Source organism: Passer domesticus, chromosome 1 (genome assembly GCF_036417665.1).
Source record: "Passer domesticus isolate bPasDom1 chromosome 1, bPasDom1.hap1, whole genome shotgun sequence".
Taxonomy (NCBI): domain Eukaryota; kingdom Metazoa; phylum Chordata; class Aves; order Passeriformes; family Passeridae; genus Passer; species Passer domesticus.
Window position 1 is genome coordinate 118,777,300 of NC_087474.1, and position 16,831 is coordinate 118,794,130.

The window sequence follows — 16,831 nt, forward strand, 5'->3', positions numbered from 1 at the left end:
ATACACTCATCCCTTTTTCTCTTTCTGAAGAGTTTATAAATAATTGACAGATATACTTTTGCAAGCTGCCTAATGGAAAATCAAATTAGTCAGTACTTCTTTCTAGTCTAATAAGTGCTGTTTTGCCTTAAAGTATGTTAAACCTAATGAAGACCCTTTCATGACTTTGATGCTCCTTAGTTCTGGGTATCAACAATCAAAGCATCTTACAACAAGCCTTTCTGGAGTCACAGAGTAGTCCTGCAATGTTGCTGACTTTTAGTAGCTGAAATCAGAAATCCTTGACCCAGTTCATCTAGAAATTAGCTGTCTTGGTGTAATTGCTGTAATTGCTGACTCTTTAAGAAAGGAGAGACTAGTATTGTCACTATAACAACTGTATGCAGCATCATGAAGTCTGCTGTTTAAAGTGAGGTACCTTTGCAGTATCTTCATGTGAAATACCAAATGTCTTTTCTGGCATAGTCAAATAATTCCTGTATTTCTACACAGAATCTAAAAAAAATATATGTTTTAATTTCTTATGTCCTTTTTTGGCATAAATTTACCAATTATTGATATACTAGATAACTGATTTTATTTCAGTCTAAACCACTAGCAGCAGTCTACTCACTAAAAAGAGTTTTGCAATTTATTGTACATGCTGTCCACCTATGGTTACAGATCCACTGTCTCTAAAGTTACTATGTTGACATGTTTTTGAGATCCAGTATAAGTAAAAGCCAAAGCTGTCGTACAAAAGTTTGGTCTACATATTTTCACACTTTACATTGGTCTGGCTCAGTTCTGAAAAAATACAGCTATCTGTTTAGTCAGATAATGGGCAAACATGTACACCTGCTGAAATGCCAAACACCATAACCTGATGTATGCATAAATATTACCTTCTAGTTTAGGCAAATTAACACTGAAAATTACGTCTTTCAGTATAACACAGTTGGAAACACATAAACATGAAAGCTACTTCATTTTGTTCCTTGACACAATATAATAATACTACCTCTAATATAAATCATAGAAGCATAGAATCATTTAGGTTGGAAAAGACCTGTAAGATCATTGAGTCCAACCATTAAAACAATACTCCCAACTCCACCATATCCCCAGGTGCTGCATCCACACTTCTTTTAAACACCTCCAGGGACAGCAACTCCATCACTTCCCTGGACAGTCTATTGCAATGCTTCACCTTCGAATGAAGGAATTTTTCCCAACAGCCAATCTAAATCTGCCCCGGCACAATTTGAGCCCATTTCCCCTACTCCTATTGCTTGCTGCTTGGGAGATTAATATAAATGTGAGAACAAGGAAGTATTTTAACTATTACTCAAACTTGAGAAAAAAAAAGGTTTAAAATTTTCCAAAGTGATTTGGCATCCAAAATTGAAGATGAATGCCTAAGATGCCTCACTGAACATAACCAAATTTTTCCAAGGGTACCACTAAGTACTTCTTTCCATATTGGACTCCCAAAAAATTAGATACTCCCTAGTGCTCTCCTACCTGTCAGCTTTTTCCTCAGGTATTGCAAGACCAATTCATTTCCAAAATTAAATACTGCAAATATGCACAACTCTTTCATAATAAATTATTAAGATCTAACACCCTGTCCTAAAACGCCCAACATATTTGTAACAGTCTGCAATATGTAAATAGCACTTTTTCATAGAAAACATGCAAAATAGAGTACAAGACAGGGAAGACATGATCTTCAAACAAGAGTTTTAAATTAGAACAATACAGTGAAATGTATAACAGAACTGCCCTGAACAGCACAATAGCAAAGGACTCAGAAACCCTTCTAAAGAGTATTTTTGAATGTAAAGACTAAATGAAGTACAGTACTGTGCTATATTAGATGTACTTTTATAGTGGTCACAAACTGGAAGAGGGTAGATTTAAATTAGATATTGGGAAGAAATTCCTTGCTGGGAGCGGGGTGAGGCACTGGATTGGGTTGCCTAGAAAAGCTGTGGATGCTCCATTCCTGGAAGTGTTCAAGGCCAGGTTGGGCGCAGCTTTGAGCAACCTCCTCTAGTGAAAGAAAGGTGTCCCTGCCCATGAAAGAGAGGTTGGAGCTAGATGAATTGTAAAGTCACTTCAATCACAAACAATTTCATGATTCTATGATTCTATGAATTGTTAGTACAGAATAGTGGAATATGAACAACTGAACTGGCATTTTAATGCCTGTATCCCTGCATTTCACTTGGGTTTGATATATTTTGCTCGGTCTCGCATTCTTGTGATAAAGACCCAATTGTAACATCTACTAGAGGATTCAATGAAATAGTTACAAATAATTCCTTAAATGGCAGAAGAGGCTTTTTGAAATATCTAGTGATGTTCAAATCCCTTTTTAAAGTTTTCAGCTTTGATACACATTGAATTGAAACATTGCACCTTGATTATTATAGCACCTAAATAAATCCAAGTATATCTTAACATATCCATATTTCTGTCTAAAAGTTTAGCAAATTACTCTTTCCAATCAAGCACCATGGTGCTGTTGCTGCTGCTACATATGGGACCAAGTCTGGCTCTGCCTATTTGAGCAATTTCAGCAGGGCAAGTGGAAATTTTAAACTAATTATGTGAACAACAGCAAGAATATCCATCTGACTTTATTTACATAAAAATGAAGTATTTTGTCAAAAGTAGTCATCCAGGCTTCTTTTTTGTTTCATTGTTGACTCATGAGACAGCTGGGGATGAACCTTTCCAGACTGGTTCATCTAAGTGCTTCACTGATTGCTGAAGCAGCCAAAGTCACCTAATTTCTCTAACAAACCTAGGTACAATTATCTCTATCTAAGATTTATCTGGTATTTTGCAGTGACAGAGAACTCCAGGAATCATCCTGCTGACTAAACTCCTTCAGAGTGAGGTGAGGATTGTATTGAACACTCACTAATTGCACTTTACTAGCAAAACTCCAGAGGAGTTTTAGGAAAATTGAGTATGATTTAACATTATTTACTGTTTCCCCTAAAATAATACACTGAATTGGCTTCCTATCCTTAAAGTGGCACAGGCCAGTTAATCAAGTAACACTGTAGCAAGAGCTCTCAATCTAAGTCAGAATCAGTGTCAAAAACCAGTGAGATATTTACCATTTTTTTTTCTGATTTCAAGCTTACAGGTAAACAGAGTAAACATTCTTTTAACCAATTCTTTGGTGTTTTTTGTCAATAAAAAGGGGATAACCTCTTCTACATCAGAGCTTATTGCTATTTCAGAGGAGATTACTTTTATTCTAAATTCAACAAAAAATTGAAACAAATGTCAAAATTTCGTTCCTATATTTTCCTCTTTCACGGGATGTAGAAGACTAGGTCCTATCAGGTTAGTAGGTATTTTTCACTTTTAGTTTTAATTATTTTTCCAAATACCATGCCTTTTTTAAAGCTAACTTCTTCACATTTTGCAAGGCTAATGGAAAAAGTGTTACTTCTTCCACTGCTCACTTTTCCCAAATTGCCTATACTTTGAAAAGATTTTTAAAAGCAAAAGTTTTCTGGGGAAGATTTAGGAAGAAGTTCTTAAAAATCACATGAGTATTCACTTAACTGTTCTGTGGTGAAAAAAAAAAAAAAAAAGAACAGCATATCTAAGAGCCTTAGAAAAACTGATCCTAGAATATTTTTTCAAGACTATATGAGATTTAATGGTAAAAGTCAAATTTTATAAGAGAGTAGCTTTGGCCTATTTCAACCAAATTGCCCATCAGACTTAAGTGAGTTAGCCACTATCAAAAAAGGGTGAGATGCTTAGAAAGAGAAACCAATTGACAGAGTTTGGGGTATAATACAAAGCAACAACCCCATTAGCATTTGTAGATCTTCATGTAACTGCTATTGTGATCGTTTTCTTAATGCTTCCCAGCTTTTTAATCAATTAGATATGCCTCCCTAATCCACAGATCCTAATTTTCCTGAAAAGGCTTATGACCTTTCCAGACATAAAAGCCTGGAGGACCGAGAAACCATGTGACTTCAAGGGCAGCTGGACTTTTCAGCACTAAATTCAGTAAATATTGAAAGATTCCTCTTTCTAAAACTAAAAAGCAGAATCTAGACACCTATCCCAAGCAACTTTAATGAGGCAGATTTCAGAAAAGATCCCCCTTCTGGAAACCAGTCCCCAGTGAAGTTGCTCCATCTCAGTACAGACATATGACAAGCCACCAGACACATTCAAAACACCTTGATTAACATGAGCACAGTTGCAAATTGTTAAAACACCTCCCTCAGCCAGCTGGCACAACCAAGTGACAGCAGCAGTGAAAGATACAGAGTGTAGTTATTTGTTCTTGAGGCTGGCGATAGGGCAGAAGGAGCTGGGATGAACAACACTGGGACCTAGATCAGGAACTGTCTTTGGGCACAGTGTGACTCTTCTCCCACACATCCAAACTTGTCTTTGGACAATGAAAAGCATTTATGACTAGCCTTTTCTCTCCAACACAGAACATTTTACTCTTTGACACCATTGTTTTGTATTATGGTAGTATTTAGAAGGAAGGTTTCTTTTTCCTTAAAAATAAAGGAAGGATCTCTTAGTGAACGAGAAAATCTTGTTCTTGCATTGGGATGCTCGCAGAAAAAATGGAATATCTATGAAAAAGATACCGTAAGATGCAATTTTAAACTGAATGCAGTAAGACTGATCATAGGAGAACATGAAGATGGGAGGAAGCAGAGAGCAGTAAGAAAATGTAACTATTAAGACAATTGAATCTCATTTGATTTCTAGCATCTATGTTTTTTTAGACCATAACTAGATACATGCATATCACATATCTCCAGCATCTGTCTACTAACCCTTTTTAACTGGCAGTTCTTTTTCACAGAGGCTGGTACAGGTCTAAACAAAGGATGTGAAAAACAGTGAAACTGGCCATTTGAATATTGCAGAGAGAAAATTCCTCTTGCATACCCTATAGAGGCCACAAAACACCTAGCAGGTGTATACAGGAATTCTCATTGATATTAGTCTTGAAAATGAGGAAGTAATATTTTTTTCTTTTGCTTTTGGGCTAATAAAGAGAAAAAGAAATAATTTCTTTAAGAATATAAAAGAATTTTAAGTTCTCAAAGCAATACAGCACACTGCAGGCAGAAGCACAACCTAGAAGTCCCATCTAAAAGCCAGTGATTTTGATATTTGACAGACTTCCCTCCCAAATGAAAGATTCTGAGCAAGATTGTAGAATTTAGTAAGAGAATGTTCTCAACAGTTCATTAGCAAGAGACAATGGGAGGAGAAAAACAATCTTAGGATTCATGAGAAAAACTGAGTGCCTTATTGAGGTATATACTTGTGTCAGAATGAAAACTGCACAACTACATGTGCACAGTCAAATGGCCAGAGCATTTCCAGTGCAGAAAGGGAGTTTCTCAAAGGCATATTTGTAATAAGAAGCTGTGCAAGCTGCCTCAGAGTCCACAGACAGCTATCTGTCACAAGGAGAAGCAGAATAACTATAAGTAATCTCTTAAACATAATAATACTGAGAATCATGTTAATTAACAATATGAACACTGATGAGACTGAGCCTTTTTTATTGCCTCAAAGCTAGAACTGGCCTGCTATGCAGCAAGAACTGTCATTGGGATTACAGGCAGCAAATAACTGACAGAATCAGGCTCCAGGCTTCCTTTTTCATCTTTTTCATGCAGTTTTACACTAATTTAGTGTAGTGTTTACATTTTCTCTTCACTCTCCAGTATGCTGCTGTAGATAACTGCACAGTTCCACACACAGTATGAACTGTCATATGCCATAAAAGAGAATATTCTCTTTTTCTCATGCAACTAGAAGGTCAAAATGTAGCATTTTTGAAACTGAACAAAATAAAAACTTGTATTTAACGTGTGTATAGAAAAATACATATCCTTTGGAGGTTATTAGCCAACATGCTATTTAATATAACAATGGTACTGGTACTGCTGCTGAGTAGATCATTATTCAGGTTTGCTGTATTTGAGGGTAGCCCCTTATTCAGGATAACAACCTTGTGTCCCTTCATGATTGTTTTGAACAAACGTGTTGAGAAGGTGTTTCTTCTCAGTTACCAAAATGGTGAGGATGTTTAAAACAATCAAGTAGTCAAATGCCTCTGTCCAGGGTAGCATTTTTAAAAATGCCTATAATCAAGAGATGATGATACAGTAACTTAGAAATCAGAAAATAATTTAAAAATCCAAAGGGATACATTCTAAATTTCAGAATTATTCAAGACATATGCATAAAATGCTGCTTATTCTCTTAGGAAGTTGATGGGACCTCCTCCAGAGACTTTGGATAGTCTTTGGCTTGGATTCCTACCTGCAAACAGGGACACAGGACAGATATCCCTTCAGGCCCAAGAGGGCTGCAGTCTTTGGCATGAGTTCCAGTGCCTTGTCACTTCCATTCATGGGCAAAAAGGCAATGTTTTAGAGGATGATATGTTTGTTTAATAGGAAATAAAGCCCATCATAAACAAAAAAAAAGTCATCATGAAACATTATAAAACCAGGAAATCTTTCTGAACTATAAAGATTGCCTATTTGGATCATATTCCTGATAATCTCTGCTTTGTTTTCCCTTCCAGGAAAAAATTGATCCCTCAACCTTTATTCATATGAAAGTAACATTTGCAAATGCTCATTGAAGTCAAGCCAACCCAGCTCTTATGGATCAGATTGTAGCCCCTTGTTCATATTGCAAAACAGTTACACAAGTCTTTCAGATGACAAAAATGAGCCAGTTTACGTAACTGCTCATCAGCGTGAAAAATGATAGTAATAAGGCCATAAATAGGAACAGTGAGAACACTTGCTAGCATTGGCTAATTTTCTAAGTATTTCCAATTGAAAGTACAGCAAAATAAAATATTTGGCTTCATGAAAGCTGAACTTGATGTTGATGAATTATTGTCAGAGTGAGTAGATGCAATTTAATGCTACTTAGTATATTGTAGGAGATATTTGTTTTCTATCTGTCCTTTTTTTTTTTGTTAGGGTTTTTTGGTTTTGGTTTAGTTTGGTTTTTTTGGGGTTTTTTTTGGGGGGGATGTTTTTTGGTTTGTTGGGGGTTTTTTTGTTGTTGTTGTTGTTTTTGTTTGTTTGTTTGTTTTTTGGGTTTTTTTTTGTTGGTTTTGTTTCTTTGTTTGGTTGGTTTTTTGTTGTTGTTAGGGCTAAACAATCTGCCATGTACACCACCAGGCAATCTTTGGCACTTCTGGCTGTACAGATGTCCTTTATTCTACCTGTCTTTCTTCATCTGAGCTTCCATTGCTCAGAAACAGTGTTATCCCAATGTTTCAAATAATAAAACCATGCCATTGATTAGAATCCCAAACACGCACAAAAATTTATTTTCTGTCTTTGCTTTTGGTGTTATCAAATAGTGGTCTTACCCTACAAATAAGCTTGATATTTTGTTCTTAAAACTGTCAGCTACCATCTTAAACAACATATGGTACTCATAAATATTCTGCAAAAAACCGCAGGAGAGAGAAAGACAGAGAGAAAGAGCAAAACAGTAAAATGCAATCATCTCCAATGATTTTAATGTAATCAATGGATTTGCAGATGATTAATTAAAAAAAAAGGTATGTTTAATCACTAAATGATATATATTTGTAACAATGAGGTGTTTTTGTTGTCATCTTAAGGCCAGAGAGGTAGATGAGACATTAAACACAAGGTGTGTAGCTATCCAGTTTCTTCTGAATTTCCTCCATTTTGGAAATACAAACATTTTCTAGAGATAATGAAGCTGCCAGTTAATGAGAAGACTTTATTTACCCATTTTTGTGCTACTGAGTAATATTAAAATAACAATGGCTGAAAACACTGTCAGTTGTATACCATAATAATCTTCATGAGTTTTGGTTCAATTACAACTACTAAACCATTGGGATGCTCAAATTGTAAGTTGGGCCAAACATGTTTGGCTTACAACTGTTAAACATGTTTTGCACACCTATATATCAACTGAAAGACTTCAAAGGACTAACTTTCACTGATAAGTAATTGCCTAAGGTGTACAAGAAAACACCCAAAGCCAAAGCTATTGCCTCTATGATGCTACTACACTGGGCATTTTCTTGAGGGTCAGTTTTACAGAGCTTACTGCAATCCAGCTATCAGAGCCATTTTAGAGAAAAATCCATCTTACAGCAGACTTTTCCAGGCAAAAATCTGTAACTGTAATTTAAAGTAGGAAATAAGTCACTATATAGTTCATAGGTCAATTTTCCTCCTCATGCCTTGCTTTGCTCTTCTTTTTCTATAGATCCATATTAGTTCATTTTGTGAACTCCACTGTCTTATAGCACTTTTAAATCAAGGGAAATAAATTCAGGAAGAATGAAGGAGGGAAAAAGAAATCTCTGACCTGGTATTACCAAAAAAAAAAAAACCAAACAAAAAATAAAGACGCTAAGATGAAAACAAAATAGTGCCATGGATTTACATATGGGGTTTTGATGGAAACTAGGGCTGGGTTTTAAGTCAAAACTCACCATCTCAAAACCACTTCTTTTCATCCGCCTGCAGGACTTGAGGTAAGTACGTATGCGTTTTCTGGCACGCTCTTGATACTCAGGGAATTGTCGCCTGCATGAGTCAATGATAGCCTGGATCTTTTCTTTGGGCTGCTTAGAGATTGGGACCATTCGGTCCAAGTTTTCATCTACAAACAGCCTGACAAACATCTGTTGGCAAGAGGGAGACAGAGGAGATGGGTTTGGAGGGCAGCTCGCTTCTCTTCCTAGCTTCCTGGCTTGATTACTGATAGGAAGACATTTTTTGTTTTCTATCCACTGAAGAGCTTTGTAACGGGAAGCCAGAAATATAAAGCAAACAGTTCTTTAAAGGGTTATTTGGGGTGGGGGTGGGTTGGGTTTAAAAAAAAATAGACAAGAAAAGAAAAGTCTATAGGATACAGAACTTGTGAGATAAACCAGAACAGACTGTGAAAATAGGCACTACTTAAGTTTCATTATTAACAATAAGCTGTGATTGCTAATCATTTTATTGAACTGACTCACATTTTTTTCCTTGTTTGAACAATTGCTTGTGTTTTCATGCATAATTATATACATTGAGAAAGCAATAGAGAACAGCTGACCACCAGAATGGTCTCCTGACAAAACTAGCTACAGCCTCTTTCCATTCAGTGGGTGAACATGCAGATCCACACAGCCACACACATGGTCACACATGCACACAGAGAGAACAAAGCTTTGTTTTCCTCACTGGTAATGATGACACTCTGCCTCAAAATTCTAAATGAAACACAACAAATCTGTCATCTGTTGGCAAGAGTTTAATGTGCATTAAAATAATAATTGAAATAAATCCCGCAAATTAATGTGCCTTTAGATTGTAAGACTTACCCAAAAACAACAATGCAAAAGGAATAGAAGAAGTAAACAAGGTGAGTGCGAGAGGGCTTACGTTAAAAGCTTTCAGTCGCTCGGCTTCTACCCCATCTGATTCATTAACCTTCTCAGGATCTTCTTGCTCATCATGGTCATCCTCATCCTCATCTCCTCGATTCAGAGACAGATCTTCAGCACCTCTGCCTACACTCTCATTCTTGCCAGAGTCATAGCTTGAATAGCTATGTGCAGGGGACTGAAAACAGAAAAAGAATAAGCTTGTAAAAATTCTCAGCAAAAACAAGGTCTTACTTATCAAAAATGCTCAGTAAATATTTCAAGAATTTCATGAATTCTTTTTATAATTTGTTAACATAAGTGCTCCTAATCTTTCCGAGAGCAAACAACGCATAATTATATTAATTTCAGTGCTTTAAAAAAATGTGACCAAATGAAAATTGAGCAAATCTATTAACAAATTAATTACCTATGATGACTGTAGTTAACATGAAATATTGGCCATACAGCCTTGTATAAGTACTGCCTACAGAAGTTTCTTATAAATACTAACTTTTTTGTAGTAATCAAGATGTAAATAAGGGATAGCTGATTTGAACAAAAGTCCAAAGAATTAAAATTTAAACATTTCAAGGCAAAGATGATTCATGTAGGAAACACTGTTATTCATCCAATGAATATTAAATATTATCAAGAGATGCAAAAATTTATTCAAAATAAGAACATGATTATGTTCTAATTTCACTTGCAAAACCCCAGAATGAATTAGAGTTGTATAGGTTTACATTTTGAATGCTCTCTGAGAATCATGTAGTAAAACCATTTGCTCATTGAAAATCAGCATTCAGAACTTTCCCCTGAGCAGAAACTCATTTTGTTGGATAAAACAGATGACCATCTCAATAAAGTGTATCCACTTGTAGAACCAAAATTTTCCAATTACCAAAAGTTAAAACAGTACATTTTCCCTTGCAATATCAAGTCCTCAGCTGACTGTTCCCACTGCATACACTTCAAACTGCAGACCATAAAAAGGCAGCAGCAACAGAAAGCCTTCCACAACTCAACATTCTACAACATAAAACTTAAAGATCAAAGCTTTTCCCCAGCCACACAAACATATCAGAGAGTATCTCCACCAGAGTCATCAGATTCACATTTAGGTCAATCAGAGCAAAATTTTATTTCTATATCTTAATGCTGTAATATTTCACTATTTTTGTCTCTTGCTTCAAAGCATTTTATAGTCTGAATCAGGTGCTACATGACAAATTTCACACACACGCACACTTTTTTTAGATGCCTCCTCTCTTAATGTCAGCAAAAGTCAGGAGCATAATCCTTCAAATGAAAATACATTTCAAATGGCATGCCTTGAACCACATTCCGAGCTTCCTAAAATTATCTTTATTTCAGGGTATTTCATCAGCCACAGAATGAATCTGGACAGTGAAGTAGAAGGGAAAGACAAACAAAACCATTCATCCATAAGGTATAAATTTTTTTGCCTTATATTCTTACTTCAGCTTATTTTTTCCCTTTTTCTGTTTTCAGTCTTTGGTTCTCTGTACACCATCAGTTTTAGAGTCACTTGCCTTACCTTAACAGCACTCATATTCCAAGCCTTCCTTTAATATATATCCTACCAGATGATATTCTCACAGTACCTATCCCCTGGAGTTCCAGTTTTTAATCCTTAATGCTCCTAATATCAGAATTTGCAGTTCTCCCCTTCCCTGAGTCTCTTCACTCTCTAGATCACTCTTCATTCCCTAGACCCTTATAGCAGATGTAGGAAGAGTGAGAAAACGTGAGAACAAACCAGAAGAGCTGGCCTCGGTATAAAAACTGCTTCAACAAGTAGCAAGTTCAGCACCACCCCTTCTGGGGCAAGAAATTAGCCAGGGTTCAAGATGGCAGATGCAAGATGGCATGGCAAGATAAGGCTTGCAAGAGCAGCAAAAACAAAATTCCAGTTCTTGATACACTGGTAGCTTGTCTTGTGAAGGTGGTGAGTATCTACATTGCAGCCCAATCATGTGAGTTCAGGTTCCATCCTAAAGGAGGTGATGGCTGTATTTTATCAGAGTGCCTAGCATGTGTAAGGAAAAGTGTTCAACCTGGCCATTGGCTACCGGAAGACCAACAGCTGCAGCCTGGTAGCCTGTAACAAAGGAAAGAGTGATTTCCCTTAAACCTAAAGAGATTATCAAAAGACTTTTTTTAAAAAAGAAAGTTACAATGAATTAATTGCTATTTTTGTACAGTGCTATGCAGTAGAAGATCTGACCTATGCTGCAAGACTTGTTCTTCTGTAGTTCTTTGTTTCACCCATCACTACAGCTGTATAGCATGCAGAAGGCTTTGAGATAATCAAAAAGCCATTTCATGTGCTGGGCACCACATAAAGCATAGAAGCTGCTGCCCTAAAGAAACCTACTGACTGAAATCCTTGTTGTGCAGACACTTGATCTCACATGTGTCACTTCATCAGACTAAATCCAATTAGACTACTCATGTGCACAAAGTTAAACAGATGCAAAACTGATTTCAGTATGTACATATGTTTCGGCTGGATGCCAAGATTATAAATTATGCACCAGCATTGATATTTCCTTTTGTGAAGGAAACAAATTCAGGTCAAAATGGCTTAAGTATATCTCAAAAATGCAATAGTCGGGTTGGTTTTTTTTGGTTTGGTTTGGTTTGTTTTTGGTTCTGTTTTGTTTGGTTTGGTTTTTAAAGAAAGTATTGCATAGAGAGCCTGTCCAACATCTTCTCTAAAGTTTTTATTTAAACAACTTTAGCATCTTAAATTAACAGTGGGAAAAAAACAGTCTGAAAAAGTTGCATGGCAGGAATCCATATTTATTCACTATGAATTTGAATATTGTGTACAGTACCAGGAAAAATATGTGTTTTTTCTCCTAGCTGTTTCATTAGCAAACTGAGAAAGAAAAAAAGCTCACCTTGAGTTGCAAAAGCTCAGTAAGAACAAAATTTCTATCTTTCTGTATTTCTACACATATGAATACTGATTCAGAGAAGGAAGAGACATCTCTCAACTGTGTTGACTCTGCAGTTGTGCAAAAGCCAATAAGGATTTCCTTTTGCTGCTCTATTAAGCAGCTGCAGTACTAAATAAGGGGTGGGAGAGCAGAGGACAACTTGTAGTTCATACATGATACCCAATTTTAGGTCTTGCACTGTTCTCTCAAAAGGCTGCATCAACCTTTGTCAGACAGGAACATGCTCAATCAGATCCCTCCACAGACCTTGAAAAATACATTTTATGGTCCTGCAGTAAACTAGACTGAAGAAGTGAACGTGGTTAAAATGTTTTGGTTTTGCTTGTTTGTTTGTGGATTTGTTTTTTTCTAATATTTTCCAGCCTGCTTAAGACAAGAATCAGTTCTTTGTTTCAGTTCACCACCTGAATTGTGCTGACACAAAAGTATGAGCATAGAGGGGAGTATACACATCTCTGGTGATGGCAATGATTAAATCTTGGTGGAGTGGAAGCATTAGTAGAGGTAAGATATTACACAGGTGAATGTTTTGTGTTTAAAAACCAAGGGCTGGAGAAAAAAGTGACAGCAATGAGAAATTATTCAGTGAGAACAAATTAAGCCAAGACTAAAGACAAGATTATTTCCTTCCACAAATATTTAGATGATTATTGAGTGGTCTTAAAAATACTGAGATGCTGCTATTTATATTGTGACCACTTTGTCCTTATCCTTTCTTGAAGGTTCTGAGTTCATTATTTTAATTTCTTCCTTGCAATAATAAGTACTAGGCAGTACTGCTTTACCAAAATGAATGTAAATGTTCATGCCCAATGACCTGTTTTTAGAAGGCTGTGACATGAAATACCAACCTCTTTCTAAGGCATCGTAAGTCAGCAACAACATTCACCTGAAGTCAAATCACACAGCAGGAGACCTGGGAGGACATCACAGTATCATCTACTTTATCTTGCTGCACCAGAACAAGGTCAGATGGTCAATCCTGACCACTGTTGTTCCAGTTTTTAAGACTTCCAGTGACAGAGATGTCATGCATTCCCCAGACAACCTGCACCAGTGTTTCACTGTCTTCAGAACTATTAAAACATTTTATAAGACCAACATCTGACTTTCATAAATGTATTAAGCCTATTTCTTTTTCATGTGTCTTCCATAGATTGCAATGGAGGAAAGGTGTGGTTTTGGGAGAAGAGAGCATTCTCTTCCCTCTTTATGAGACTCTTTCCAACAACTGAGGACTGTTATCATGTGCCCTCCCCTCAATATTCTCTTCCCAGTAAATTCATTTATGCTATGAAACCCATGTTTTTCATGGATATTTTCATCTGATTTGAAACCTTCTCAAAGAGCAACTGCCAAAACTCTAAAATGTATTCCATTTGATGCCTTTCTATGAAAAAAATATATTTCTTTATTTTTTGATCAATTCCTAGCACGCTTACAGCAGAAAAACCTTATCCCTTTATTTGTAGAAAAATACCCCAAAGATGCCAAAAGATAGCAGTGCAGAAACCCCAGAGCTGTCAACAGAAATCATGCCGTTATTTTATGAGGACTAAATCAGAAGTAATCTGTAACATTTAAAAATATAAAGTCTACCACAGTGCTTCAGTGCCTGCTGGGGTTTAACACTGATGTATGGCCATTGGACAGGGTTTGCAGGATGACACCACATGAATTCACTGCAGAAAGCTTATCCCAGTAGAGACTCTTGGCTTCCCCAGTGAGTGTACAAAAATGGCACTTAATTACCCAACCAAAAGTTATTCAGTGACAGAAAGCTAATTACTGAGGGTGACTATTTGTAATGACCAAAAACGGGAAAAATCATGTCTTTGTGACTTTAAAAAGCCAACATGGAACAAAAGACACCATCTTTTAAGGGAAAGATGCCTCAGATGGAAGTGTGGGAATTCTATTTTTTTAACAAAGCTTCATTTTTCACATTTACATTGCATTTTACATTTACATTTAGAGACTTTTACATCTATTTGAGTAGTGTGTAACTCAGTTGTTACTCCAGACACTCATAAACCACAGAACTCCTGTGAGCAAGGGAGACTTGAAGAGCTGGCAAGACAGTAGCAGAGGTCTCCGTGCTGCATGGAAAGGAAAGGGATTAGGAGGCAGGCAGAGAAAAAAACACTTTACTGGTTCTACATGATTCTCTTCTAGAAATCTGCCTCCACATCAGTAAAAGTTACTAAATCTTTTTAATGAATACATAAAACCCTATTCTAAAGCTGACAGAATTCTCCTTGCTCCCAGTTGTACATCCAGTCCTTTCTTCTTTTCCTACATTTCAGTATTTCCCCCTCTGCCACAGAATACACAAAAATCTACAATTTCAGCAATTACTCTTGCAAATTATGTGTGCTTTTCTGTATACTTTCCCATGTGCTATTGTGTAGCAAAAATATTTTTTAGAAACTATTCCTATGACACAGAAAGGGATTAGAACATTCTGATGACAATGGATTTGATTGCTTTTTTCTAAAATTATCAATTAAATTAGAACTTTATTTTAAATTTTTTTCACATTTACATTTTTAACTGATTCTACATATGACAAAGTTTTTGAAAAATTCAAAACAGCTTATGGTAAGCTAGTGTGAGAGAGAAGCATGTTTTTTAGTTGACATATAAAAAATGCTAAAGTTAAGCCTGAAAGGTTAAGGGAAAACTCACATCCTATAACTTTCCCTTAAAAATATATTTGAAATTAATATTGGATTATTAGAGTTCTGCTCCATTCCTGTGCAAACTGTGAGTTCTCCATATAAGCAGGGAATTTATCTACAGGATGTAGTTATTCTTCGCTTTGTTTTTTTTTTTTTTATTAAATCTATAATACTTGTAATATAAATAACACATTAGAAAACGTAAAGTATTTTTGGCATATGCATGCTCTTTAGTAATTGAAATACTTGAAACCATAAAAAAAAGTCCTAATTTTTTCTCCTCAATTCAAATAAAAGGCAGGAGGCATAACTGAATACTCAGGTTCAGCTATTATCCTAAGAAATTTGCTATCAGGTTTTATAGACAGAAGTCCAACTCTCTATTATTTTGCATTAGCAAGCCATTTTCTTTCCACAACCTCTCTTAAATCCTATGCTTTTCTGTCTTCCAGACTTTACTGTTATTATCTTTTTTCATGGCCCCTTTAAACCTTCATATTGTCACATGTGTGGAACTTTACTGTCCATCTCTTCTCATTACAGGGAAGACTCTGAATTCCCAAATACAATTCCAGCATCTCACCATTTTTTTTCAAGATCCAATTAACCTCCTTTTTGTAAACTCCTCACATATTTGTTCATCTTACCCATATCTTTGCAACTGACTATGATCAGTTTGCTCCCCTTGTTACACAATAATTGGCCTTTCCAGCTCCTTTATGAAATTTCACCCTTGATAATGGGAAGGCATCCTTGTGTGCAATTCTGCTATTTGGAGCATGAGGACAACGGCATTTTACGGGAAGAATGGAGAGCTGAAAGCTACAGTTTCATAGGTTTGACTCAAAAAAACTTTTATCTAATATGCGAAGTGTAAAGATGTAAAGGACATTTTTACACAAAACTTGTATTACGCTGAAATATTAAAAGATCTTCTTTCTTTGCTCCGTGTTAACAATGTGACTTCCAAAACCAAACTGTGCAGTTATTTACAACAGGAGCTAAGAAAGAAGAAGGTTTTGCTCCCAAATTATCTTTGGCATGGCCTCCTCTCCAGATTCATTGCTTTTACAGTAGTCCCTGAGAACACTGACTGTTTCTAAGACTATCTGCTCATCCTTTCTCAGTAATTTTCCAATCTATGACATATTATGTTTGCTTATTATATTCCTTTCAACAGAAGCACCATAAGGAAACTATAAATTACCCAGACACTTTCATTCCAGTGGGTTTATCTGGATAAATAGAAGTTCGGATAATTGAAAGATAAGAAATAATTGAAAGACAACGTGAAACACCTATCTTTCTCTGCTAGTTTCTCTTTTAGCTAAAATACAGTCTGTCCTAGGCCTCTCCCCACTGGTATTGGCCCACTTCAAAATACATCGCTTTACCCTAATAGAAACAACCTCAAAAATCAAATAGAGAGTAAAAACAGAGACAACTGAGAATTCTCACTCAAGTAGAAGAAAGTGCATTTACAGGCTCTAGTTTAAAGAGCTTCTTTCTAATTTTTCCAATCTCTTATTACCTGATAACTCCAGGAAAGCTCCTGCTCCTTCCCCAGCCATTCTAGAGGAGGAGAATTCTTGGGGAAATCAGAATAAGTATCTCCAAATCACCTTGGTACACCAGTATTGAGAGTACCAGAGCAGAGCTGATTTAACAGAGCAGGAGATTTGCCTACTTCTTTGCTACTAAATAGCTTTTATTTTACAAAGTTCTTT

The 16,831-nt window shown here is 36.1% G+C and overlaps 1 protein-coding gene across 8 annotated transcripts in view; it reads right to left on the reverse strand.

The window, feature by feature from the left end:
- NOL4 (nucleolar protein 4) overlaps positions 1-16,831 on the reverse strand; it is a 189,405-nt gene that overhangs the window by 39,099 nt on the left and 133,475 nt on the right. For 7 of the 8 annotated variants that reach the window (XM_064385243.1, XM_064385237.1, XM_064385266.1 and 4 more), the window contains 2 exons: positions 9,453-9,632; positions 8,516-8,707 (listed from right to left, as the gene is read on the reverse strand). In XM_064385243.1, coding sequence (XP_064241313.1) covers positions 8,516-8,707; positions 9,453-9,632 — 372 coding nt within the window. The remainder of the gene's footprint in view (positions 1-8,515; positions 8,708-9,452; positions 9,633-16,831) is intronic. The other variant, XM_064385248.1, reaches the window with a different exon arrangement.